The sequence below is a fragment of the Lindgomyces ingoldianus genome (genome assembly GCF_010093535.1).
Source record: "Lindgomyces ingoldianus strain ATCC 200398 unplaced genomic scaffold BDR25scaffold_7, whole genome shotgun sequence".
Taxonomy (NCBI): domain Eukaryota; kingdom Fungi; phylum Ascomycota; class Dothideomycetes; order Pleosporales; family Lindgomycetaceae; genus Lindgomyces; species Lindgomyces ingoldianus.
The window spans coordinates 1,357,905-1,384,880 of record NW_022985168.1 but is presented as its reverse complement, the minus strand read 5'-3'; the positions used below and the strand labels follow the sequence as shown (position 1 = coordinate 1,384,880).

At 50.2% G+C, this 26,976-nt stretch overlaps 4 protein-coding genes across 4 annotated transcripts; 2 read left to right on the top strand and 2 right to left on the bottom strand.

The window, feature by feature from the left end:
* Positions 1-97: 97 nt before the first annotated feature.
* On the bottom strand, positions 98-15,901 carry BDR25DRAFT_385839 (amino acid adenylation; the record flags this gene model as incomplete). Its single annotated transcript, XM_033697963.1, has 1 exon — positions 98-15,901. The coding sequence occupies one exon, from the start codon at positions 15,899-15,901 to the stop codon at positions 299-301; it is 15,603 nt and encodes a 5,200-aa protein (XP_033551164.1). The 3' UTR covers positions 98-298.
* A 1,006-nt stretch (positions 15,902-16,907) lies between these two features.
* On the top strand, positions 16,908-17,456 carry BDR25DRAFT_120905 (uncharacterized protein). The gene has a single exon (XM_033683704.1). The coding sequence runs from the start codon at positions 17,093-17,095 to the stop codon at positions 17,372-17,374; it is 282 nt and encodes a 93-aa protein (XP_033551163.1). The 5' UTR covers positions 16,908-17,092; the 3' UTR covers positions 17,375-17,456.
* Positions 17,363-18,989, top strand: BDR25DRAFT_281213 (RTA1-domain-containing protein). The gene is made up of 3 exons (XM_033687874.1): positions 17,363-17,900; positions 17,955-18,355; positions 18,408-18,989. The coding sequence occupies exons 1-3, from the start codon at positions 17,539-17,541 to the stop codon at positions 18,725-18,727; spliced, it is 1,083 nt and encodes a 360-aa protein (XP_033551162.1). The 5' UTR covers positions 17,363-17,538; the 3' UTR covers positions 18,728-18,989.
* Positions 18,990-21,474: 2,485 nt separating this feature from the next.
* On the bottom strand, positions 21,475-26,296 carry BDR25DRAFT_385833 (P-loop containing nucleoside triphosphate hydrolase protein). The gene is made up of 4 exons (XM_033697962.1): positions 25,482-26,296; positions 24,762-25,370; positions 23,868-24,712; positions 21,475-23,814 (listed from the first exon to the last, which is right to left on the bottom strand). The coding sequence occupies exons 1-4, from the start codon at positions 25,978-25,980 to the stop codon at positions 21,622-21,624; spliced, it is 4,146 nt and encodes a 1,381-aa protein (XP_033551161.1). The 5' UTR covers positions 25,981-26,296; the 3' UTR covers positions 21,475-21,621.
* Between the last annotated feature and the right edge of the window lie 680 nt (positions 26,297-26,976).

Below are 26,976 nucleotides of genomic sequence, written 5' to 3'. Positions count from 1 at the left end.
GGAGCCGCAATTAGTCACGAATAGAGAGAAGATATTTGAAGTAAAAGAGTCATTAAACTAACTAAAAGAAACCAGCGATGAAAAGATATAACTTGCGGGACGATACAGATCTCAAACCACCAACTCCAAAAGCAACCCCAACGCCAAGGTAGATTTCCCCCAATGCCAGACACAGTCTAAACTCCAAAGCATATAGATCCCATCCCCGGATTCAAAAACGCCAACATAACTAGAGTATAACAAACAAAGAAAACCTCATCATCGCCATATCATCGCCATCATCATCACCCCTATCCATTTACAACTTCAAAGCAGCCAACCCCTTCACACTCTCCTCAACATCACCCCTAACCCACTCCTCCACAATCCCCTTATACATTCCCGCAATCTTCTTCATCATCCCCTCCTCCATGATCCCGTTCCAATACCCAAGCTGGACTTCCAAACTCGTCTCCCCTAACAATACTCCAAGCACGACGTCGAACTCTGGCGCACGCGAGCCGTACAGAGTGTCGAAGTTGAGCAGCGAAGATGAAGCTGCAGCCGAATCGGGGGCGGCAGCGGAGTAATACCCGTTACCAGAGTCCTCACTTGCGTACTCAATAGACAGGACGGAATTGAACGGCAACATGCCATCCGCTTCCTCCTTCGCATTTGCAGCAGCCACAAAGCCGTGTTGGTGGTCCAGGGACTTCAAGAACTCTTCGTGCGTCTTATTCAGCAACTCCAATCCGGACCCGTTTTCTGAAATCTCAAGACGACACGCAAGCATGTTGATCATCGGCCCAACAAGTTCATCCACGCCCGCGATATCAAGTTCGCGGTTTGCAGTGATGTATCCGAAGAGCACGTCATCCTTGCCAGTAAAGGCGCGTAGGACAAGCGTCCACGCGGCTTGGAAGAGCGTCGCCGATGTAATTTTGTGTGTGCGGCAGAGCTGGGCGATAGACTGGGCGGTGACATCTAGGGTGATTGGCACAAGGACGTTTTCGCCCTTCTCGGTGTCTGGCTCAGTATTGGCGCGAGGAATCTGACAGCCCTCGATATCCGCAATGTATCCCGTCCAGAAGTCATTCGAAGGCTGCAGATCTTGCTCAGCGAGCCACTTGACGTATTCCTTGAATCCTGGAGCGACGCCTTCTGGAAGAAGGTCCTGGTATGCAAGCACGAGGTCTTGGTAGATAATCCGTGTGGACATGCCATCTTGCAGCGCGTGGCTGATCTCAAGCTTGCAGTAAATCGAAGATTCGGTTTGGAAGACAGTGAATCCAACGTGCGGCCTGTAGCTTGTGTGGTCAACGGTATGGTGGCTTTCGATGATGCGGGTTATGTTGTTCTCATCGCACTGAATCACGTCGACCATAGGGACGTATTCCTTCAGTACCAGTTGGAGTCGCTCCATCGGCGCATTGTGGCTGAAGCTAGGGATGAAGATCGTGCGGAGAGCCTCATGACGCGCGACCACGGCTTTCCAGGCATATTGCAGACGAGTAATGTCGACAGAGGGTGTACCACCTGTAGTGATCTTATGCGCGGTATCAGACTCGTAGGACCCTGGAATTACCTTCTGGCTGTTTAACATGCGTTGCTGGAGCGGCGTGCATGGGACAATTGCATTAACATTCGCTAATGGAACGTTGATATTAGAAAGAACCTTTTCGAGGGAAGAAAGTTGTGCGTATTCCAATTTCAAAAGAGGAAAGTCACTTAGTGTAGCCTTGCGCGCCATATTCGCCAATGTCGCCGAGACGGTCGGGATGAGTTGTTTCACGACGTTGATGAAAGAGGCGAAGGAAACTTGGTATGCGATTTCGCTGCTGTGAGTGAATCTGAGAGTGATCTCGCCGTTGACCACAATGGCTGAAACGGTGACGATGGCTTGAGGAACGATGGATTTGGTGCATTGAAGTGCTTCCTCGTTGCCAAAGGTGGTGTAGTCAATGGACTCAACCAGCATCTCAACAGCGGCGGGAAGTGGCTGTGTTAAAGACAAGCACATTTCATTTTGAGCGCGGCTGTCCTTGACTTCACTCAGAAGCTGGATGAAATCCTGGCTGGCGGTCTTGGGTAATTGGCGAATACGGTTGAATTGACCAACGGTCCTGAAGGTGCGAGATTCCTCCTTGATGGCGATGGACGACGGACGTCCGAAGACAGTATTCCATCCCTTAGCCAGAATAGCGACTAAGATGTCGGTGGGTTCCGTCGAGAGCGCGTTATTGCTCGAGCCCAAGAGCGACGAAGTAACGCCAGAAGGAATAGTAAATGATCTCTCAACCATATTGGTAGTCAGGACAGCCTTGTTGATACCCCAAGCAGTAAGGTCGACCGTTGGGGTCTCCTGGATAGGCACGGTGTGATCGCGAGAAAGCCTGGATTGGAAGGAAAGAGTCTTCTTCGAGGAAATCATGTTTCCTTGGATCATCTCTCGGAGATCTTGAGCAATGATCCTTATGGAAGTAGTATCGGCAATCAAAGGATGGACCGTGATAGCTATGGTTTGCTGGTTGGATTCTTCTGTGAGGTCAAAAAGGCGAGCAGAGAACAATGGCCCATTTTCAATATCCAATTCCAATCCAATGGTGGATAAGAAAGGTTTGACATCGGCACTAGTAGCAATAGCATGCGCCTCGAACTTGTAGGATGTCGCAAGCTCCTTAGTGATAGTCTGGCTCCAATGCCCCTCAGCATCGAGTGCGAAGCGAGCACGAAGCATAGAGTGTTGCTGTACGAGAGCCTCGATAGCTCGGACAATCTTAGGCACGGTTGTCGATGAGGCCAATCGAAGCAAGAGCGTCTGGCTTTCCGTCTGAGCGTCGATGCAAGCTTGTTGCCAAGCGGTTAATGGGAAGGCCTGGTTAACAACTTCTTCAAACCCAACTCCGTCTTCTGAAAGGAAACTTGCCTCAACCACCAAATGCGAGATGCTCTCGCAAGTCAAAATGTCGCGAACGGTGAGGGAAATACCCGCAGCCTGGCCCTTGGCCCGCAGCTGCATAGCCGTGATCGAATCCCCACCGAGGTCGAGAAACGATCGGTTCATATTAATACTTGGCAGGCCAAGTACACCTGCGAGAATGTCGTGAAGACGCTTCTGCTGGGCGGTTGCTGGTGCGCCATCCTCCTCCTCATCTCCTCCAACAATCGATTCGTAAACACGCTCATCTATCTCTGTAAGCCATTTCGTCGTTGTAACCCTATCCATCTTGTTGTTTGGTGTCAACGGAAGCGCGCGGGTGATAACCCACACCGCGGGCACCATATAGTCAGGAACCTTCGTTGCGAGATGGTTGCGTACACCGGAGACCTGGACATCCGCCATGCCCTTGTCGAGGCCGGAAACCAATGCGAGTTGAGTTTCTGGGGTAAGAGGCAGTGCCAGAGACTCCAAAGACAGTACAGCAATCAGCCTCTTCTGTAGGTATCCAGTCTTAGGTAGAAGAACAACGGCATGCTTGACTCGTGAGTCGGCGACAAGGTGGTGCTCAATTTCGCTAAGCTCGATACGTTGGCCGTGGTGCTTGACTTGGAAGTCCTTCCTGCTGACATAACAAATTTCTCCCTCAGAGCTGTATCTGCAGAGATCGCCGGTTTTATACATACGACGAGTCTTTCCGGATCCTTGAGCCCAGAGGGGGTCTAGGATAAAGGCGGCGTCGGTTTTGGCCTTGTCGTTCAGGTATCCGCGAGACACCATTCTTCCTTCAATCACAAGCTCGCCGACAGCGCCAATTGGTGCGAGCTTGTTGTGATCCTCGGCGTCGACGATCCACATGTGGCATCCAGAGGGCCGACCAAGATTGGCGGGGTCGCTCTCAAGGGTAAGAGGAACAGCGTCCACGCAATGAATACTGCACTCAGTCATTCCGTAACTAATGATGAGATCCACCATGGGAGCCCATCGCTGAACGTTGTCCTGAGTAAGCAACTCTCCACCGAGGATGAGCCTTTTGAGGCCAGGCACAGTCTTGGGGTCGAGCATGCCAGCGACGGTCGGTGTCAAGAATCCATAGTTGCAATTCATCCTGTTGATCGCGCCAGCTAGATCGTTGATGCGCTCATCCTCCGATGGAACGCAGATGCATCCTCCGCGCTGGAGGGTGGTGAAGATATCAGCGACAGACACATCGAAAGTATAAGCTGCAAACTGTAAAAGCCGGGTATGGGGGCCGATCTTACGGTTCGTTCCGTGAGCCCTAGAGCTGGTGCAGAGAGAGCCATGCTCAACCACCACACCCTTCGGTTTACCTGTGCTACCAGAAGTGAACAACACGAAGGCAGGGTTGGATGGAGAAACCTCAGGAAGTGCGGTAGACGAAGTGAAGGAATCTAGGAGAGGCTGGTCGATGACAATTGCCTCACTAACTCCATCGAACTTGGAGGCATGGATGTTGTCAGTAAGGACGATGCTGGCACCGGTCTGTTCAATGATCTCGCTCATGCGGGCAATTGGAGAATTTCTGCCGAGATGGACGCAAGCACCTCCCGCCTTGAGTGTAGCCATCATTGCGACAATCGTGAACATGGATTTGTCGAAGCACATTGGGACGAGATATTCAGGCTCAACTCCCTTCTCAACGAGGAATGAAGCTAGCTTGTCGGTGAGTTGATCAAGCTGCCTGTAGGTAAGTGAGCCATCCCAGGAAGTCACAGCGTGGGCATCAGGGCAGAGCTTGACTTGCTGCCGGAAGATATTGTGCACGCAGTCTTCAACGGGTTGTATGTCGACCCGGTTGTTCCACTCAACCATTTGCTGGACATGGGCAGGGGTTACATAACCAATATCCTTGAGCGAAGCGGATGGCGGTGCGTTGACCAACTGGTGGACAACGTGCTCAAACTGGTCCAGAACGATGCGAGCGGACGCTTCTGGGAGAGCCTTGTGATCGAATTGAAGCTCGATATCGATCTTGTTCTCGCTCAGGACCATGCATTCCACAACGGCGGCATAAATGTGGAAGCCACGGAGAAGTTCCTTGTCGAGAACCTCCTCAAGCATGGGCCTCTGTTGGATGTCGCTAAGAGGCTGCTGAATGACGAATAGGTTCTTCAGGTTTTGCTTTAGTCCGGTCATGGAGTAGATGTTCTGGATACCAGCGTGTTCGAAAGGAATCATCTTGGTGGACTGCTGCTGGACTGTGGAGAGGAATTCCGGGATGGTAGAGGTCGCGTTGATTTGGAGTTGGATAGGCACGGTGGTTATGGTAGGTCCGACAATGCTCCCTATGTCTTGAACAGGTGCATTACGTCCCGAGTTAGTGGCGGCAAATGCAATATCTTCAGATCCCATATAGCGGCTTGTCACAATAGCCCATGCGGCGCGAAGAATTGTCGAGAGCATGAAGCCTTGGCTAGCATCGCGGGCGATCTCAATAGTTCGTGTGACTTCGGAATCGGGAGATGGCTTGTAAGTGGCCGAAGGAAGAGCAGGGAAGCTGTTTGCCCCCCCCTGGCCGAGCTGGTTCTTCCAGAAACCCTTGGATTCTTCAGCGTCAACTTCGGTGATTAGCTTGATGAACCTGTTATAGCTGGGAGCGGCATCGATTTGAACACCATTGTAGAGACCTTCGAGCTGCTCCATGAGGATGTTAGCGCTGTGTCCGTCGTACAGTGCGTGGTGAACAGTCCAGATGAAGTGTCGGTGCTCCGAGTCCAAAGCATAGCGAGCAAGAGGGCTGCCGTATTTGATCGCAACTGTCTTGTCTCTCGCGAGGTATTCAGGCAGACCGGTCTCGGACTGCCATGAAATGTCCTCCTTAAGAACCACTTGCACTGCACCTGAGGTTTTAGATAGAACAATGCGAGTCCTCAAAATGGGGTGGAGAGCAACAAGCTGGCCCCAGGCATTCTTGAAGCGTTGGATGTCGATGCTGTCTTGAATACGGAACACTCGTTGAGCTGTGTAAGCACCATCCTGCTGGGTGGCTAGCTCCATGAGACCTTCCTGGAGAGGAGTGCATGGATAAATATCCTCAATTTTTCCCTTAGAGACAGCGCATTGAATTGCGGCGTCTTCGATAAGAGTATCTTCAGATGGAGCCAGAAAGAATGGCGTAATGGGAGCATCAAATGAAGCAGTGCCTGAAACGGCCACAGTAGCCATGTCGCATAAAACAGGGTTCTTAAATATATCCGCGACAATGAGTTGGATCCCCTCATTGCGAGCCATCGACGTAAGTCGCATAGCCTTAATGGAGTCACCACCCTTGCTGAAGAAGCTGTCATCAGCGCCAATGGTAGCAGGTTCGATGCGAAGAAGTTCAGCCCAAAGGGACTGGAGAGCAATCTCCATGGTGGTGGAGGGAGCACGCTTCGAAGACGAGTCTTCCTCGCCTCCTAGGGAATAAGCTTCGATTTGATCGGCAGACAAAGAAGCTCCGATGCGCTTCAAGGCATTGCGGTCGATCTTGTTGGTTTGAGTCTCGGGAATCCGGCGAAGAGGAATGTAAAGAGAGGGGACCATGTAAGCCTGGAGAGACTTGGCGATATGCTCTTTAAGCTTCACGAACTTGGTGTTAAGCGTTGTTGACAAAGCTAGAAGCTCTACAGAGTCAGCAGCAATGTCCTCAGCAGGAGGTACAACGAAAGCTGCGAGAGCGGGCTTCTCAATGTCACCTCCAAGCAGAATTTTCTCAACCGCCTGCTTTTGGGCGCCAAAGGAACTGGTCTTGACATGATGCTCGATCTCACCAAGCTCGATACGTAAACCGCGAATTTTGATTTGGGTGTCCTTGCGTCCCAGGCAGAGCATGTTGCCATCCTGGACATATCGGACCAGATCTCCGGTCTTGTAGAGTCGCGTTGGAACAGGGGAGATCATGGATACCCAGGTAGGGTCGTAGATGTACGACTCGGCTGTTTTCTCGGGGTTCTTGAGGTATCCTCTTGCAAGAAGAGGGCCTTCAATGAGAAGCTCACCAATGCAACCGACAGGGACCAGTCGGTTGTGATTAGCCTTATCGACTACCCAGGCGCGGCCACCTTGACTCTTTCCGATCATTGACGGTGGAGTGTCGAGGTAGGATCGAGTCATGACAGCCAAAATGGAACACTCAGCTGGACCATAATCGTTGAAGAGATTGACTCGAGAAGCCCATCGGGCGTGGATGTCGGCGCGGAGCGGCTCACCACCGAGAATAATTGACTTGAGTCCAGGAACCTGGTCAGGGTGGAAAGTATCTGCAACAGTCGAAACCATAATGACCCAGTCCACTTTTAAAGTGTTGATTGCCTCAACAAGGTTGTTCATCCTGTCGTACTCAGATGGAACGCAGACGCATGCACCCTTGACGAGTGGGGCAAAACTCTCAAAGAGGCAGATATCGAACGTGTGAGTTGCAAACTGTAGCACGCGTGAATCTGGGTCGAGCTGGATCTTCGGGAGCTGGTAGTGTGCCATAGTACAGAATCCACGGTGTTCAATGATAACACCCTTTGGCTTACCAGTGCTACCAGAGGTGAAGACAATGAAAGCAGCGTTCTTAGTTCCGTACTGAGGGGCAACGAAGGTCTCGTAGCTGGATGGTAGAGCATCAATGAATGATTGCTCAATAGAGATGACGTTCGGAACTATGCCATTGAAGAGATTAGCATGCTGAGGAGAAACAATAACTACATTCGCTTCAATGTCTTCAAGAATGCTAAGCATACGAGGCATAGGGTAGTTAGGTAAGAGTTGCACGCAGACACCGCCGGTTCTCATGACAGCGAACATAGTTATGACATTCCACATCGACTTGTCGAAGCACAAACCGACCTTGATCTCTGGACCAACCCCGAGAGAGACAAGGTGGTTTGCAAGCTTGGATGTCAGCAAGTCGAGCTCCCGGTACGTGACGCTACCATCCCAGGCAGAGATAGCCTCGGCGTTAGGGCGAGCAGCAACGTTCTGGAGTACGAGATCGGGAATTCTAGCATCAATGCTGCCAGGGAGTTCGGCGTTCCAGGTGGTGACATCCTTGAGATCGTACTTATTCAGAAGGCTCATTTGCTCGATTGACCTAGAGGCGTCTCCAGAGAGCTCCCGGACGAAGTGCTCGAATTGATGGAGCATGCGGGTCATCTGTTCCGTTGGGATAATATCTTCGTCGTACATGGCCTCGACGTTGAACTCGTCATCACCGCTAAGATTGCAGAGAATAACTAAAGGATAAGTGTCGAAGTTTTCCTCTGCTCGCTTAACTGGCTCCATGTTCAAGTATGATTCATTGCCCTCGTCAGCAGGCTGAAGGACAAAGAGGTTAGTTATGTTGTCCACAGTAGTACGTGCCTCTGCACTAACGTCTCGGATATTTTGTAGACCGAAGTGCTCGTAGTCGATGGACGCAATGGAATGGTTCTGAACATTTTCGAGAAACTTCCGAATAGTAATGCCTGATTTGGGTGCAAAGACACGAACTGGAACAGTGGTGATAGTTGGACCCATCATGCTGTCAATTCCTTCAAGCCCAAGGCTGCGCCCGGAGAGAGTCTGGGCGAACACAACGTCCTCAGAGTCAGCATACGTTGCCATTGTCAACGCCCAGGCAGCTCTCTTAATCGTAGAAGGCAGAATATTCGAGGAATTAGTGGGAGCATACCCCTGGATGGAGATTGTCTTCTTGGAAGCTGCTGAATATCCAAGGCCAACCTCAGGGTAACTAGTAGGAAAACTACCTTGGGTAGTGAACTGCTTCGTCCAGAAGTCGACGGAAGCAGACTCAGACACATCCTGAAGTCGGCCAATGAAGCCCTTGTAGGGCGTCGAACTCGTGATATCCTGCGCTTCGTAGGCTTGAGCAACCTTCTCGAAGAGTAAGGCGACGGACCATCCATCATAAATGGCGTGGTGTGCAGTCCAGACGAAGTACTCCTCGTTGACTATGGCTAAGCGCATAAGCTGTTCGCCGTACTGGAACGATGTAGCTTGGTCCTTAGTAAGGTAGGCCTCTAAGTCCATGGCATGTTGCCACCTGATCGAAAGCTTGTGGACAACTTGCAGGTTCCCGGAGCCAGAACAAACGATACGAGTGCGGAGGATAGCTTCAGCTTCGATGACCTTGGCCCACGCAGACTGAAATTGTGGGATGTTGAAGCATTGGGGTAGACGGAAGACCTTCTGTGCAATGTAAGCGCCTCTCTTCCTCATCCCCAAGGCCATCATGCCTTCTTGAAGGGCTGAGGTTGGATATATGTCTTCAATGTCAGTCGCAGAGAGGCTGCATTGGGCAGCAGCCTCTGCAATGACATCGTCCCTAGAATCAGAGGGGATCAGACTGAAAGCGGCTAGATCATGTGCAATGCTTTCGTCTCTTGTGTAGGCAGTTAATGCCATCTCGCTCAAGGTTGGATATTTGAAGATGTCGGCAACCTTAATGGTAACGTTGCGTTTGCGGGCCGCAGAGACCATTTTCATAGCTCCGACTGAGTCTCCACCTAGGCCAAAGAAGCTGTCATCTCTGCCAATTGTTTCCGGCTGGATGCTGAGAATTTGGCTGAATAATGTCTGGAGAACCTGTTCCATTGGAGTTTGGGGCTGATCATGGGAGGTAGAACGGAGCTGATAGTGGGAGATCTGGTCTTTCGAGAACGTAGCTACAATGGACCTCAGGTTTGGGCGGTCGAGCTTGCCAGAGTTGGTGTATGGAATATTAAACACGGGGACAAAAAGAGATGGAATCATATAAAAGGGCAACACTTTAGCCAAAGCACCCTGGAGGTCTTTCAGGATTCGCCTCAAATCATCGCCTATTTCGAACGTCAACTGGTCTTCGCTCTTCTTCGATTTAGAGAACTCGGAGTTGGTGATGAAAGCGACTATAGTCTTGCTCTTAGTATTACCCTCAACGGAAATAGCATCAATAACAGCCTGGTAATCCTCGGGAAGAACCAATTGAGCTTGGTACATGATTTCGTCAAGCTCCACACGTTGGCCGTTAATCTTCACTTGGGCATCGCGACGTCCGACGATGGTGATACTGCCATCGGTGTTGAGGCAACCAATATCACCACTCTTATAGAAGCGACGAGGTAAGATGGCGTTAGGGTCAGGAAACTGTGAGACCCAGGTAGGGTTCTCGATGAATGCAGCCGCTGTCTTGGCGGGATCCTTCAGGTAGCCTCGAGCGAGCAGGGGACCTTCGATCAAGATTTCGCCAGCACAACCCATTGGCACGAGACGGTTGGAATCCTGATCGTTGACAATCCAAACATGCGTGCCGTACGCTGGACCAATGTTCGATGCTGGGGAAGTCTTGGAAAGCCGGACGCTGGCGGTTTGGTTGACTGTGGTCTCAGCGGGCCCGTAGAGGTTGTAAAATTCAACGTGATCGGCCCAAGTCTCAACGACATCACGGTTCAGCGGTTCACCACCGTTGTTAAGTCGCTGCATGGTAGGGACATCCTGGGGCTTCAGCATACCGCTAACCGTGGCCGTAAGATCAGCCCAAGTGGCTTTGCAACGGTTGATACCACCAGCGAGGTCGTTCATTCTCTCTTCGTCGGAAATGACGCAAATGGTACCACCCATTTGCAAGGTGGTTAGGATGTCCTGGAGGGAAACGTCGAAGTTGTATGCAGCGAACTGAAGGGCGCGGGTGTTAGGACCGAATCCGAGAACTTCCCCCATGGAGGTACAGCATGTTCGCAAGTTCCTGTGTTCTAGAATTATGCCCTTGGGCTTACCCGTAGTTCCGGACGTGAAAACAATGAAGCAGGAATTCTCAGGCGAGACTGTAGAGTTTGGTACACCGCTAACGACTGGCAGACTGGAGACAAAGTCCGCGTCGATGCCGACGACGTGCTCGACATTTGGAGTATTTGTGAAAAGGTGCATATTTTGGGGTGCGGCTAAAATGATTGTAGAGCCAGTCTGTTCAACAAGGCCTTCAAGGCGACTAATGGGGTGGTTAGGATCAAACGCAACACCTGCAGCACCAGCTTTCAGGATTGCGAGGATCGATACGATGGCCCAACCGGATTTCTGGAAACAGTACGGCACTATGACTTCTGGGCCTACACCAAGAGAGACCAGGTGATGGGCGAGGCGGGTTGCTTGGTTATTGAGTTCTTCGTAGGTCCAGCTGCCTTCGTACGAGCAAACGGCCTCGGAATCAGGGGTCGCCGCGGCCATGCTTTCGATAGCATGATGGACGCACTCCTCGACATACTGAGGATAAACGGACGTGATCTTACGAAGCTGCTCCAAGTGTGACGCGCTGACTAGGTCGACATCGCCAATTTTCTTCTCTGAATGATTAACTGTCTTCCTGACAGCCTCGGCAAGAGTCGCTCCAATGTTTTGGGCCTGAGCAAGAGTGAAGTCGGAAGTCCAGAATTGCATTGTGACTTCGATCTTGCTCTCAGTGACACCAACATCAAGGGATAGAGCGTATTCCGTAGGATCATAGCCTTTGATGGCTTCCACTTTGATGCTAGAGTCAGTGAGCAACTCGTGGTCTGTCTCTCTGTGGAAAGAGATGATAGTGTTGAAGAGTGGTTGGCTGCCCAGTTTCAAGGCATGGTGAATCTCAGCAAGACCACAGTGCTGGTTAGGAAGGGTGCGAGTCAGGTCATCGGCAACTTTTTCCAGGGCAGAGGACATAGTGTCAGAATCCTCTAGAACCATACGGCTAACAAGCATGGTAATAAACGCTCCAACGCCCTCCTCAATGCCGCTCAGTGGGGCATCACGACCTGAAGAGAGGTACCCGAAGCAGACGTCCTCGGATCCTATGTACTGCTTGAGGACCAAGCCCCAGGCAAATTGGAAGATGTTGACCAACGTAACGTTCTTGTCATTGCAAAATTTCGTTAAGTCGGTAGACGTCATGCCAACGTCGATTGATACTGTTTCGAGTTTCTTCTGAGGATCAATAGCATCTTCCCAGTGGGCCATCAGGGGAAAGAAGCAGGGATTGATACCCGCAAGGTATTCCTTCCAGAAATTGGTGGCTATACTCACGGGCCGTTCCAGGACGTGCTTGATGTAATCTTCGAAGGCAAAGCCGGAGCGGTCTGAAAGGTGACCATCGTAAGCCATGATGAAATCACCCATGAGATTAGCAATGGAAGAACCATCGATAATAGCATGGTTGATCTCGAGCTTGCAAATAGCAGCGGTCGCAGACACAGGGCAGATCGTGAATCGGTGCAGAGCACCACCAGGATAGAATGCGAGCTTCCCCCTGGAGCTGAAGACTTTATCCACTTCATCCTCCTTGCATTGCTGGACATAGATATTGGGATCAATTGTTTTGAACACAACCTGGTCATAAAGCCCTGCGTGGCTCACACTCTCTACGAAAACAGTTCGCAGAGATGTGTGGCGCTGCACAACCTTAGCCCAAGCCACTTCCAAAGTCCCTATATCTAGACTGTTCGAAAGATTTCTTGTCTCGACCTTTAGAGTGTGATTGTATTCATACGCGCCCTGCGACTCCGCGCGAACCTGGCTGATCAACAAGCCATGTTGCATTGGAGAGCTAGGATAAACACTTTCAACAAGCTGCATGTCGGAAACGCCAATCTCCGGGAGCTTGGTTTGAACGAGGGTGTTGAGATCTTCATAAGTCAGCTTCAGCAGCGGGAAATCGGAAAGCGTTAGCTCCTGCGGGCGGTTCTGCAACTGGTCGAGGCAGTTTGCAAGGCATAACTTGCAGTTCTTAATCCAAGATTGAATCAAATTCTGGTTCTTCATGTTCTTGTTGAACACAAAGAGCAGCTGCATTTGACCTTGGAGTACCTCTGCAGTGATCTCCACTAGAGCGAAACGTGGGGCCTCCTTCCCGACGTCCTCAAAGATGGCCTGGTAGCCAGGAACCTGAGTCAGGAGAGCACCAGAGCGCTCCATCTGTTGGTAGAGACCTAGGTAATCGAAAGACACTTCGACATGATCATGGCTACCAAATTTAGCAATACCGGCTTCGTTGAGGTACCGAGACGCAAAGTATGGGCGGCCATTCGCGGGAACGCTGTGTCGAACATCCTTGGCGCGCTTGACAACATCCAGCATGCTAAAAGCTTCTTTCATGTCTACGTAGAGAGGGTACATCGTTGTGAACCATCCAACGGTACCAGAGATGTCCATATCGTCGTCCCACGGCTCACGGCCGTGTCCTTCACGGAAGAGTGCAGGTACAGGACGGTCGCTGAAGATCTGGTTGAAAGAATAGACGAGAGATGCTAAAAGAATGTCAATGGGCTCAGTGTTGTAGGTGACATGACATGCTCCCTCAAGAAGTTCCCTGGTCTGGGCGGAGTCCAAGGTGATGGTCGCTTCTTGGGTGTCGCACATTCGATTTGGTTTGTCAGCCATGCCCCAGTAGTCGAAGTCGGGAGAGGGAATGGTATATGGTAGAACGCTATCCACATCCACTACCTTCGCCTGATCGGATTGAAGCGCTAGCCAGTTCTGGAATGGTAGAGGCTTCTCTCCAGTCAACAAACCAGTGGTCAAAACCTCCTCCAAGTCACGAAGAATCACACGCCATGAGACCAAGTCAATCATAACGTGGTGGGCGACCAAGAAGAGTTGCTGACCCTCAGATGCTGTATTAAAGAGAGCAACCGCGAAGATCGGTCCCATCTGGGTATCCAAGGAGGTTTGTGTTTCCGTCATAATAGGATATGCGTCCTGAGCGGTGTTGATGTCGTAAACTTTGAAGGAGAAGGAATCCTCAATCTGAGATTGGATGTATTGCATCCATCTGCCGTTCTCTTGAATAAATCGGACTCTGAGCATGGAATGCTGGGCAACAACGAGCTCGAGGGCCCTGGCAACACTTGATACCGCAACTGGTCGTTCAACCTTCAAAAAGAAGCTCTGGTTGAAGCGTGTCTGGCGCGAATCATCAATATCGGGTGGAGCAATATCGAAATACATTCGCTGAACTGGCGATAGTTCAAATGCGACATCGAACTTCTCCTCGGTGGAGTAGGCAGTCTCGCTCGCGGACTTGATGCAGTAGGACAAATCAGTGATAGATTTACTCCTAAGAATGTCCTTCACGCTAACAGCGAGTCCAGCGCCTCTGCACCGAGCCATTACTTGCATCGCGGTGATGGAGTCGCCTCCAAGGCTGAGGAAGGACTTTTGGAGGCTGATGTTCATGAGAGGGAGATTAAGAACAGCCGAGATGATAGATCGAAGCTGTTCCTCGACGCTGCCGGAGTCCTCCTCGTCGGGTGCTTCTTCAAATTCGAGGCCAACAACTTGGCGGTAAAGCTCATTGTCCGCCTCCGCCACCCAGTTGCTGATAAATGAACGGTTTAGTTTTCCGGATATTAAGAGCGGAAATCTTTCAAGGACGATCCAGGTTTCGGGAACCATGTATTCAGGAACATTGGCCTTCAGTCCCTCTCGAATGGAATGGATATGGCCCTGAACCTCCTCGCTGTACATATCCTCGTGGACATACGCAGTGGATTCCACAGCCTCCATGCTTTCTACCAAGTAGTCCTTCAGCGAAACTAAGGTAACGAGGCGATTTGCAAACAATCCCTTCTTCGGAAGAATCACCATTCTGTGGCGGACCTGCGGGTGTACTCCGATATGGTGTTCAATCTCACCTAGCTCGATCCGAAGTCCTCGCAGTTTCACCTGGGTGTCCTTTCGTCCGATGAAGTAGATTGAACCATCTGGCAAGAACTTCGCAAGATCCCCGGTCTTGTAGAACCTTCTGTCCTCTCCTGCCCTTGTGGTCGGTCCCCATGCTGGTCGCTCAATGAAAACCTCGTCCGTCTTTTCCTTATTCTTTAGATATCCGCGGGCTAGAATTGGGCCCTCAATAAGAAGTTCGCCGACTTCATTTGGAGGAAGAAGGATGTCGTGGTCCTCAGCATCGACAATCCAACAGATACCTCCCACTGGATATCCGATGTTCGCAGGATCGGTTTCAGGGGTCATCTTAGTGTTCCCGGTAGCGGCAACTGAACACTCGGAAGGCCCGTAGCCATTCACAAGTTGGACCTGGCCAGCCCAATTCTCGACATCAATCTTTGAAAGCGGCTCGCCTCCCAATGCAAGCGTCTTGAGAGTTGGCACCATGCTAGGAGCCATGAGCTTAACCAACGAAGGTGTCATGAACGTCCAGGTGATCTTGTATTCATTGATGATATAAGCAGGACCATTCGTCATCATCGCCATGTCAGGGGTGCAGATACATGCGCCGTGAATCAGGGAGGTTATGATTTCGAGCATACTGACATCGAAGGTGTAAGATGCGAGCTGCAAGACGCGACTTGATGAGATAATGTTTGCTCGCTCGGCATGTCGTAATGAGCCACTCAAGAAGGCTCTATGCTCAATTAAACATCCTTTTGGAGTTCCGGTACTTCCTGAAGTGAAAATAATATACAATAGATTAGATGGTTGTACGATAGTCTTTGGTGCGCTAGTGTGGTGTGGAAGACTTTCTAGGGTATCTTTGCTGAGAATAAATGTGGGCGGGAAGTTGGTTCCGTAGAGATGCGCTTGCTGGGGGGAGGAGATAATCACTTTCGCTTCCACTTCCGAAGTGATATGCTGCCTTCGCGATTCCGGATGTGACGGGTCTAAGAACACCATTGCAGCTCCAGCCTTCAAAACACCAAGAATACCAACGATTGCCCACCTTGACTTCTCGAAGCACAAGGGGACAACGTTCTCTGGTCGGATGCCCAGTCCGACCAAATAGTGGGCAACGCGATTAGATGCCTCGTCAAGCTCGGCGTATGTCCATGTTCCGTCATGTGCGTCGACAGCAAGGGCGTGTGGCCGCAGCTTTGCTTGCTTGTGAATGAGTTCATGGGCGCATTCCTCAATGCGCGAGGGAACGTTGCCGTTCCATAGCCATACAGCGGCGGTTGAGTCTGTGACGGAGCCCATTGTGGTTATGTGTGCGGGGACAGATAATAGTTGGACTAAGTCTGTCAGCGTGGGCATGATATACCTTTATGAAGATACTTTACAAGAAAAAGAACGTACGTATGAGGATCTCAAAGAGTGATACTATCACAGAATTGATCGACTGCTGTGCGCGGGGTGGTGGGGTAGATGGAATAGTTAGGCAAGAGATTGTTTCAGAGTCTAAAGTGCTGTTTAGGCAAGAAGTCTATGGGTATTGGTCTATAAGGATTGAAGTCAAAGAGGAGTATGACGAATGATAAGCTTAATGCTTGCTGAGAATGTCGAGCTGTGAAGTGAGGGCACGCAGCTGTGATAAGGGAGAAAGAAGATTTCAAAAAAAGATATGATCTAACGTCAACCTATACCTGTTCCTGCACCTGAAAGCCAGCGAGGATCGTAAATAGAACATGGACTGCCTGCATCGCCCATCATGAGTGGCTGGTAAGCATTAGCTCAGGTACGGGAACCAATGGACCATTGACATAAAGCTCCAAGGTGTGCTTTGCCCCGGGAAAAGCACGCAGCACGCTGTACCCGGGATCCACGAGGGTAAGAGGGTTGAGGCTGTCAGCCCTAGCATGGTGGTACAGGCAGGCATGGACACCCCGTTGAAGGTTTGGGAGGCGATGATTGGTGAAAAAAGAAGGCTGAGACGAGTTTAATTCCCAGAGCGCCAAATGCAGTAGCAGAGTGATCCCCGATGGCTGATGTTGGAGCTTTGAAAGCAGATTCTGGAGTAGATGGCAAGTCTGAGCGGCGTCAGAACTAACATTTGGTGCTGACCGAGATGGGACAGGGACTGGGACTGTGTGCAATGCACCAAGCCCGACTATGCCGAGTCCGATCTTGACAGGGGGTGTGTGTAATATTTCATGCTTTCATCAGCCGAAATTTAACGCGTTACATTCGACTTGCCGCGCCAGAAATAGACCTGCCAATTTTGTCCTAAACCGCCCACCGCTTGGCAACGGAGTGCGCTCGTCCCCGCCCAGCGCATGGCGCTTGCATGCCCTCAACGCTCCAGCACCGCTCCTTTGCCCATCTCCACCCATCACGCTGTCTCCCGATGGATTGCCATCAATCTTGGCTCCACTCTAATGCCGCACTACTGTGCGGCATCCTCACCCTAGCGACTGCGGGCGGAGTTTGCGCCCACATTATCTCACTCCAAACAGAGAAGGCTGCCCAAAGGCCGGAAGCGCTGAAACAGAAGCGTGCTTCCTATGAATGGCACTCACCGTAGCGTTTGTGAAACTCTGCATGAGTTCATATGAATGGTATCGGCGCGCAGCAGGCCCAAGAACTCCACACAGTCACACAGCAACACAGCCTAAAACAGTACCCTGCACTGCGCCGCCTCAGCCCATTCCAGGGCCGCATGAGCCCCTCAGACGCGCCAGCCAACCAGGACCGACAATCTGGGTCAATCTGGGCGCCATTCCTCCTCGTTCTATAAGAATACTGACCCGCCTCGTTGGAGAATCATACCTATGCTTCTTGCAACTCTAACCCAAAGCTCTTCTTCCGTAAGGAAATTCGCCTGGCTACGGCCCCATCTCCCTTGTTCAATCTTTTCATAGCTACCCTCACTTTGCTTTGTATTGAGCATTTTCGCTCTTTCGAATCCCCCAAACTCTTCACCTCCTCCGAATATCAACTTCATATTCGACAACATGGAATCCACACTTAACACTATCCTCGCCAGAGCGACGCTCGACAAGAATAACATCGACCCAGATAACCTCAATCTCACTACAACCAATTCCACTCTCATTGGTATGCAGAGGAAATACTGCCACTTGGGGGAGTGCCCCATGTGGTGGGCAACAATCAAATACCGACCAACAATCGCTGGTAACACCATCTACATGATTCTGTTCGCGATCCTATTATCTGTTCAGATATTCTATGGTATCCGTAAGAAGACGTGGACTTATATGAGCGCGATGATCATGGGTTGCCTCCTTGAGATCATCGGCTATATTGGCCGCCTCATGCTGAACAACAATCCCTTCATCATGAATAACTTCCTAGTGTAAGCTCCAACCCTACAAATATGGACCCTCCAGTAGCTAATTTGGTCTGTAAGCTACCTCATTTGCCTGACCATTGCTCCCGCCTTCTTCACTGCTGGCATCTACCTCTGCCTTAGCCGAGTCATTACCGCCATCGGCTCTGAGAACTCCCGCATTAAGCCCAAGATGTACACGTATGTCTTCGTCGGGTTTGATCTCCTGTCCTTGGTCCTCCAAGCCATTGGTGGCGCTCTTGCCTCAACCGCCAAGGACAGCAAGGGCTCCAAGACTGGCCGAAATGTCATGATTGCCGGTCTCGTCTCTCAGGTCATTTCCATGGCCTTGTTCTTCATCGTCTGGGCAGACTTTGCTCTCCGTACCCGACGTGCGAAGCTATCTGGAGCCCTTGCCCGAACCGAACCCCCACTCTATGCTTCTCTCCGTTCAACCAGGAAATTCAAACTCTTCCAGTGGAGTAAGTCAAAGGCTACAAATACATTACAAACACAGAACTAACAACTTCAAAGGTCTCTTCATCGCCACCGTTCTCATTTTCGTTAGATGCATCTACCGTGTCATTGAACTCCAGGGCGGCTTCAGCGGACACCTCGCCAACGACGAAGCCACCTTCATGATCTTCGAAGGCCCAATGATAATCCTCGCAGTCACGGCAATGACCGGATTACACCCAGGCCGTGTATTCGACGACCTTTGGGTGCCTGCCGGAAAGGGCGTTCGATCTCAAAGTGGCATGAACAAGCTTGGCAGCTCGGCCTCAACAACTGAGCTTACGGACGGAAGTGAAGACTGGAAGAACAACCACAACACTGCTTACCAGCGGGTGTAAGCAGAACGTTCTCCATGCATGTATTTCTCGTTGTGTTTTTCAAGAACGGTTTCTGATAGTCCGAGTTGAGATATCGACCATGTTGTTGGGAGTCACAGCTGCTGTGCCGCAAACGTGGCAGAGACAGATACCACTCCGTGGGATCCTATTGGTAGCGACTTAGAACTAAGAATCCAGAGGATTAGATTACAGGCCTCTAGCATTGGAGTTAACACCATAAAACAAGTGGAAGCGCAAGCGTTGCATCAGAGGTGTTTTGTGGTTATCCCTTAATTCTTATTTTCAATTATACATATTTATTTTCAATGTTCATACAAACAAGCAGACAGTGTAGAGCTGCCTACGATAGATCCTACACCGAAGAGTACTGAAATGTGAAAAATGTGTCCTCTATTAATTTCGTTGCATCGAACTGTTGCGCCCTCTCTCATGCGAGTCTTCTTAGTATGTTAGCAGCTGGCATCCTGTGGTTTCCCTTTCATAATCCGAGAAGGTTATCCTGGACAGAAATTGTTCCAAAGCTAATCCCGCACTCACCACCATTATCTCTACAGCACACACACAAAGAAGATACAGATGTCATCCTCTTCTTCCTATATTTATCAACATATACGCACATCTCGTTACGCCCCAGCAACAATTTCCGGCCTCTTAGACATCGCGACTTCAAGTTTCCAACATGTGCGAAATACTGTTTATGCTCACGCGGCACCCTGCTCAGGAATGCCGACTTCAAAATCGCAGATCTGGTCAAGAGTCACGGGCAAGTCACTGGAGGTGGTTGGCTGGGGGCATGAGTGATGACCGATCAAAGCGCTGGCACTGTTCATGTTTCCTAAGCTTTGATCTGCAAGAATGCAAGACTTCACGCGACACAGTTTCTACGACAGGCTTCTAATGTAGACACACCCAAAGGACCACCGGCAGAATGCATTTCACTCCATAATAAGATTCCCAACGCAACGCACGCATTTCTACGTATCCCTACAAAGGTAGAAAAGTCAGATCGGGCTGATAGTTGGGAGAATTAAGACTTCATCGCCTTGTCGCGTCGCATAGATAGCTGTCATCAAACCCCAACCGAATCACCGGACGGAAAAGCCACCTATGCAAAGCCCGCTCTGGTTTGCGTTTTGCCTTCAGCCTCCCAAGGTTTCTTGGCGGCACAATGGAGAGCACACGGTCCATGTCCAACTCCCCTTCCCTCTCCACCCTGCCGATTCCTCTCCGCTCTTTCCGACGGCGATTCAGGAATCTCATCTCGAGTCTTCAAATTCCGCTCCGGGTTCCTCTTCGTACTCGCCCACTGTGGCTGGTCTTCACTGGGTGGGCATGTCGTCAAGCTCACATCATCACGGAAAGGATCCTCACTGCTCCTCCCTTCCATTTCATACAAGTATCCCCTTGGTGCAACCAGTAATCACCATCGGCGGACAAGGATACGCAAAGCGCCCCGCCCGTCAGCTCAGCATCTTGCATCCTGCAGAGCGGAACCAATCAAACCTGCCGGACAAGGGAGGACGTCAGATGCGACAGGCATGACACAGGCCCACTGTGCAAACCCCAGTCGGTCGTGGATTAACACCGACCGTATCCGGCGCCCGGGAGAGGCGCAGCGTTTCACAACATTTGCGTCTGTGCCTTCAAACATCCGCGCGGATATCTCGGGGCGTACACCGATGCGGGCGATTGAGTGCTGACCAATCCTGCTCGCTTGATCTTAGTTATTTTAGGGCGAAGACGCCTCTCAGATGTTTGTTCGGACGAAGCCGGTGGCCTTGCGACGTGTGCCTAGTTTCATCATTGCTGGGGGACGAAGTGTCGGAACGGGTTTGAATGGACAGAACAAGTAGGGCTGTGGAACCTTCGAGACGCATACATAGTATCTCGACTAAGCTAGATTCAGGTAATGGTGGCTTAAGTACTACCTCTTTCGTCAGTCTGCGATAAATGTGTGGCGAGCGATGGGGGATAGTACAGTCATACCCGAAGGTTTTGTGCGCTGGGAATAGCTACGATGGGTCATTTGACTCGCAGGGTAACACCTGTATTTGTATCGCAGGTCTCAGGCCAGTTCCAGAATTGGGGCTCTCGTAGATGCGACTTAGTTGCTGATGCTGATGCCACTAAGACAACCGTGAATCCCAGTTATTCAGATCCGGGTTCTTGGGATTTTTCTATCGCCATGTTGGAAGCGCATGGATGTAGCGTAGAGGGAAGGAGGTCAGCGCTTCGTGCAAAGGATGGAACTTACCCAGCACTTTTGACATCTGTCGGTAGTGAGAGCTTGGCAAGGGGAGCAAGGCGAAGCTTGCAGAGAATTTCGTTATGGTAAATGTAGGATCTACCTTAATATATACGCCTTGGTTAAGTAGTTAGGCGTTGTAGTGGGTGTGATTGATGGTTTGGATGATTTGGTGCAGGTTCATGGTATATAGAACTGAGCAACCTTCCAGTTGAAAACACACTCAAGGCCTATAGTATAGATTATATGCTTCCGGGAAAGCCAATTATCATATACAAGAACAAACTAGTACCTTTTTGAAGAACCTGTAAACTTTACCAACATCACATAAAACCAAGCAATCGAAATGATCTACGTATCAGGAAAGTCGGGTTCAATATATACAAAGAAGTTTGTTCTTTCAAAGGTAATGTTGTACAAGTAGCAGTAAGTCTAAACATTTGTGATTACACGTGGAAGCCGAATATGATAAGTAGAAGACCAAAATGATAGTGGGTATGTTGTCTTCTCAATCCACTCAAAACTCCTTTGCTCAAAAATGCAATGAAAGAAATGAAATGAAGTCATAAACAAATGAAAACTCCTCCTTGTGCTCTATTTATAGATGAGCCTGCTTCACCAACCTAAACTCAATTGAGCGAGCATTGGTTTATATGACGTCGTGGCTCATTAATGATATCCGATCGCTCGTATCATTCAATAAACTTAACGTCGACACATGCCAAGGCTGACTCTCTCCCTTTTGGATCTGATATAGCTCCTTGAACGCAGAATCACGTTCAAGTAAGTTCGCAGGGACATCTGTCTCGACAACTTTTCCTGCATCGAGCATCAGCACTGCATCAAAATCGACAATAGTATCGAGACGATGTGCAGCAGCGATGATTGTGTGATTCTTGAACTCGGACCGGATGATATCCTGCATCAAGGCATCAGTGTGGACATCGACGCTAGCAGTTGCTTCATCGAGGATCAGGATTGAGCTCTTGCGAACCATTGCTCGTGCGAGACAGAGGAGTTGGCATTGTCCGTGGGAGAGCATGTCGGTTGTTAATTTGGTGTTTAGACCACCGTTTTCGCCTTCGAGAAGGTGAGTTAGTTGGACCCTGGTTAGCGCTGCGGTGATTTCTTCATCCGATACAGAATTAAGGGGGTCAACGTTCTCGCGGACTGTGCCAGCGAGAACGTATGGGTCTTGTGGAAGTGCTATGAGGCGGCTCCGAACGGTCTGTCTAGGCAGAGTCGCGATATCGATTCCGTCGATGATAATGCTTCCACTTTGGATATCCATAAGTCGGAGCAGGGCTGCGATGAGGCTGCTCTTTCCACTGCCGCTTCGACCACAGAGACCAAGTTTAGTACCCGGCGGGATTGCAAAGCTAAGGTTGTCAAGAGTAGGCCTGTTAGCCTTCTTGTGAGATGCGGTGACTTCTCGGAATTCGATGCCTCCAAATTTAGGCCAATGATCTGGCGCAACGTGATCCTCGCCGGGTAGATTCTCTGACTCGACATCTGACTCGAAGCTTCGGATTCGGGACAAGGCTCCCATGGAGGTTTCGAGCAATGTCCAGTTGGTGATGAGCTGCTTTAGCATCTGACTGAAACCAACCAAGTTCACAAGAGCCAAGCCAGTCATGCCAGGATCAACGCTTCCCTTGGTCTTGACTGCGATAGTAACGAGCATGATAGCAATGGTGCCAACAATGAGATCCAAGACCATGTTGAGCCATCGTTGGATGCAGTAGAGGAGATAGAATGGTCGCTGGGCTTTCTTCAACACATCGAGGAAGCGCGAGAGATGCTGATATTCCCACTGGAAAGCGCGGATCGTGACAAGACCACTCAAAAGCTCCAAAAACTGAGTACCAAGATAAGCTTTGGTCTCAATGTCTAAGATACGGAGGCGCCGGGACGTCCTTAAGTAGTACACTTGAAGTACGTAAATGACTACAACGGTGAATGGCAGGGCAATGCCGACGTATTTCGCTGATGCTAGGATGACGAGAAGCTGAGCGAAAAGGACAAAGAACATCATCGCGGTTCGAATCAGCGCGACAGGAAGCTCCATGTCGATGAGTTCTAGGTCTTGACTGAAACGGTTGGTAGTGATACCTGTATCTGTAGAAGCGAAAAAAGACATTGGGGCATTGAGGACGGTAGTGAGGAGACGTTGGTGCAATTTCCAGCCGGCGTGCGGAGTCATGGTCATGATCAGTGTCCAGCAAGCAACGACGAGCGAACCAAGACCTAGTAGAGCGAAGAATGTGTAAAGGACAAGGTAGTACACAATCTTGGTGTTGGGATGCTCTTGGTTGTATCCGGCCCACCATTTGACCCATACATTAGGAAAGGCTGTTCCAAATCCGTAAAGGGCACAGAAGAAGCAGAAGATGAACCATCGGCCCCATCCAAATGTTCGAATATAGTATGCATAGATGGTGAGATCTCCAGCTGCGCTCTCCTCTTCAACCTTCTCCGTTTCTCTCCGGTGAATCAAAGATTGCTTGAAGCCCTGGATCGTTTGCTTGGGTTCGTCTTGTTTGTAGATCGAGCGTCCGCTGTAAGATAGATTGCCGATGTAGCCATCTTGCTGGTATAGGTCCTCGAATGCACCCTGTTCAGTAATGGTTCCGTCGGAGCCAAGGGCGATGACATGGTCCGCCTGTGAGAGTCGATGGACAGCGTTGGTAACATATATGACAGTTGTGTCAGTACCACGCAAAAGGCCGTGGTCACCGAGAATGGATTCGAAAACATGCTCCTCGGTTGATGCATCTAAACCGCTCATGACATCGTCAATGAGAACGATACTTCTGCGAAAATAAACCGCGCGAGCTAGTGCCTGATATCGCAGGTTAGGTGCGAAACCCAATTTTTAAGGAGAAATAAACTTACTACTCGTTGCTGTTGTCCACCAGACAGACTGAGGCCTTTACTACCAACAACGGTCTCGTCTCCAAGGGACATGTTGCCGATATCTGTCTCAAGATCGCAGGCTTTGATGACAGTATCATACCAAACTGGATCAAAATCCGACCCGTGAATGATATTATCCTTCAAAGTCCCATTCACAAGCCACGGGCTCTGGCTACAGTAAGAGACCTCGGTATAAAATGATCGTTGCAGCCCTTTTGAGATCGGCATCTCCCCCAATATGGCCTTAAGCAGAGTCGACTTTCCACTGCTGACAGGACCAACAATCATAGTCAGACTCCCCTCTTTGATGTTGAAGTTCAAATTCATGAGCGTCGGTGTCTTCTCCGCATCCCATCCACAGCTAGCGTTTTCCGCAACGATGCAATCGCGTCTTACATTCAGAGAAGCAAGTGTCGCATCGTCTCCTATCTCGATGTCCTCAAATATGCCTTGTTGCTTGCTGATTGGGTGTGGCGTGCTCAGAGGGGTGTCTTCGGGAATGTCAGCGAGGTGATCCTCTTTTGATAAGCTGACGGTGGAATCAGCCTGCGGCCCGGGTCTGAATGATGTTCGTGGTCTATATAGCGATGGCTCCATCCTTCCCTCGGTATTAAGGTATTGGCGAATCCTCTCAAAGCAGCTCATAGTTGTGATGAGCCCAGATAAAGCGGTGATGAAGAACGCCACTGGCTCAAGGAGGAGGTTCATTAAAACCAGTGAGGTAAGCGCTCTCTCCAATGTCAGATCAGGATATCCTTGGTACTTTGCCATCATTATGTAGGTTCCAAGAGCCACTACAGGACTTATTGATGTGCTCGCGAAAGCTGGATACAAGATTAGCCTAACCCATAGATGATGCAGGCTCAGTCTTACAAAAGGTAGTGATCTTGACCAACATGCCACGGAATGTCCTGGCGGTCGAAATCTCAGTTTCGCGGAGATTGTGTATCCGAGTTCCTAGGTCTGCCGTGAGACCCGTCATCTTGACTGCCTTGATTGACCCCAACATTGAAGCAGTTGCGTCAACACGAGCCTGGATACGATCAAGCCAGGTCTTTTGCGATGATGCAAGCTTTGGGGAAGCTCCGATCGCTGCGCCAGTGCAGAGTAGAATTACTCCAAGCGGCGTCAGTGCCGCCCAGCTGATCTGCCTGTACAACAAGTACACAGACAGAGCAATCTCATAGAAACTGGCCCACAACTCTTGAGACTGTCGAAGACCAACAGTGATACGCTCAACATCCGCATTCATTAGGGTTACAGCCTCAGATTCTGTCAAAGCGGAGGAGCTCATGGTTAGTGTAGTTTTGTAGATGACCCCAATGAGGGAGCCTCGGAGCTTAGCAACACTGCGGTAGTTTCGGTGCTGATGTAATGCACCAGTTATGGCGAAGCCAACGTAAACTAGAATGTAGGCAGCGATAAGACCATAGCCGACAGATTTGCGGTTTGAATAGTCGTCCTTCTGCAGGTAGCTAAGCACTCGCTGAAGAAGGAATGGCTGGCTAAAGTTGAATCCAGTGTAGCATAATCGGGGAAGGATTACGGAAGCAAAGCTTCGTCCGTGGTGCTTGAAAGCGAGCTTGAACAAACTGTTGGGCCGGGTCTTGAAAGGATATTTCTCCCACCTCTCAGCCAACGCAAGCAGCTCCTTTTCTCCAACAATCTGGCTCTGGACCTCAAATAAATCGTGCTCTTGAATGGGCTTTGAATATCCCTTAAGTAGCAATGGGTTCAGCCAGAAGAAGACAAGACGATTGAAGAAATTCGCCGTTGACTCGGGGGCTCGGAAATCTTTTTCATCGAGCAATATTTCCCGTTTCTCCTTGAGCTCAAGACAGAGAAGGGCAAATTTGACGAGTGTAGCGACTAGCAACATGGACCCTAGTGGCTGGGCCTCATGGGTCGCAAACAGTGTTCTGATCCGAGCAATGTTGAAAAAGAATGTGACGGTAAGGAAGACGCCGATAGGAGAGGACGGTCGAGGGTTTCGGTAATGCTCAAAATTAGACACCACTGCTAAAGTGAATGTAGCTAGGAGATCGATGACCACGGCGGCGACCGTCGCGTGTGTTTTGACGGTATCGGGCATAACGATGGCGCCTAAGGAAAGGACTTGAAGTGCTCCATAGAGGATGTAACAGGCCTGCAAGAAGTATTGTAAACATAGGCATTCACTTGAGAGACTTCTTAGCACTCACCTGTTTGGCTAGATGCCATCTTGCTCCACCAACGACGATGGGTGCTTGGTGCAATCGATATAACCGGAAGATGAGAACAGGAAGAATGATAGTGAATGGTACTATGGATAGGAAAGCTTCTTCAAAATATAAAGTGAAATCAAATCCGCCATAGCAATGTTTGTTGGAAGGCCCAAAGCCCTTCTGGGTATCAATCGTGCAACTATTGAACGAGCGCATCTTCACGTAACTCTAAGTTGAAGACCGAATTCTTAGAGCACACAGGACGAGAAAAGAGCGGAAAGGAGACGAAACACAACCTAGATCTCAATGTTGCATTTCATATGGCAGCTGCCTGCCTTGCACACAATATGACCCTGAGACTGGACCCCGAAAGGACCGGCAGGCCCTAAGCCAACATGCTGTGCAGTAGCCTAAGGAACGTGTACAGTGCGCAGCAGTCATCCACGAAGTCGCCGGGACAAAATAAGCATATTACATATGGCGCTGGCTGCATCATAGGATTGGAGGAGTTCGAGCACGGCTGACAGAGACCACCGCGCTTTGACAACGAATTTGGACAGCACTGATAGAAATGGTTGAACCGGGCACCGACGAGAGAATGAGCCACGGATCTACCGATTTCGGGTTAGTGTAGTTGCTCAGATCTAGTGGAGATGAGGTTGAGGCTCAGGTTAGGGTATTTTTGGAAGGATGTTGAGCTTACATTCTGTGAGCAGGTGGAAGTTCCTAGCGCTGTGCCCACCCCTGTCAGCGCCACAAGAACTGCGGACACGACTACGGAAGCCAAGCTTTCCGCTCGCTGACAGCGGAAGTCTGTGCGCTAAGAATGGAATTCAAATCGCCTGCCGGAAAGGGAGCATGATTGATAAATGTGGCGTACGTTC

What these genes read in the sequence shown, in the direction of transcription:
- BDR25DRAFT_281213 (XM_033687874.1), top strand. Translation starts at nt 17,539, where the DNA reads ATGGAATCCACACTTAACACTATCCTCGCCAGAGCGACGCTCGACAAG. An exon ending in ATCATGAATAACTTCCTAGT is followed by an intron (nt 17,901 to 17,954) that starts GTAAGCTCCAAC and finishes TTGGTCTGTAAG; the next exon opens with CTACCTCATTTGCCTGACCA. An exon ending in ATTCAAACTCTTCCAGTGGA is followed by an intron (nt 18,356 to 18,407) that starts GTAAGTCAAAGG and finishes ACAACTTCAAAG; the next exon opens with GTCTCTTCATCGCCACCGTT.
- BDR25DRAFT_120905 (XM_033683704.1), top strand. Translation starts at nt 17,093, where the DNA reads ATGGCACTCACCGTAGCGTTTGTGAAACTCTGCATGAGTTCATATGAA.
- BDR25DRAFT_385833 (XM_033697962.1), bottom strand. Translation starts at nt 25,980, where the DNA reads ATGCCCGATACCGTCAAAACACACGCGACGGTCGCCGCCGTGGTCATC. An exon ending in TTTCAAGACCCGGCCCAACA is followed by an intron (nt 25,371 to 25,481) that starts GTTTGTTCAAGC and finishes TTCTTCAGCGAG; the next exon opens with TGCTTAGCTACCTGCAGAAG. An exon ending in GGTCAAGATCACTACCTTTT is followed by an intron (nt 24,713 to 24,761) that starts GTAAGACTGAGC and finishes TCTTGTATCCAG; the next exon opens with CTTTCGCGAGCACATCAATA.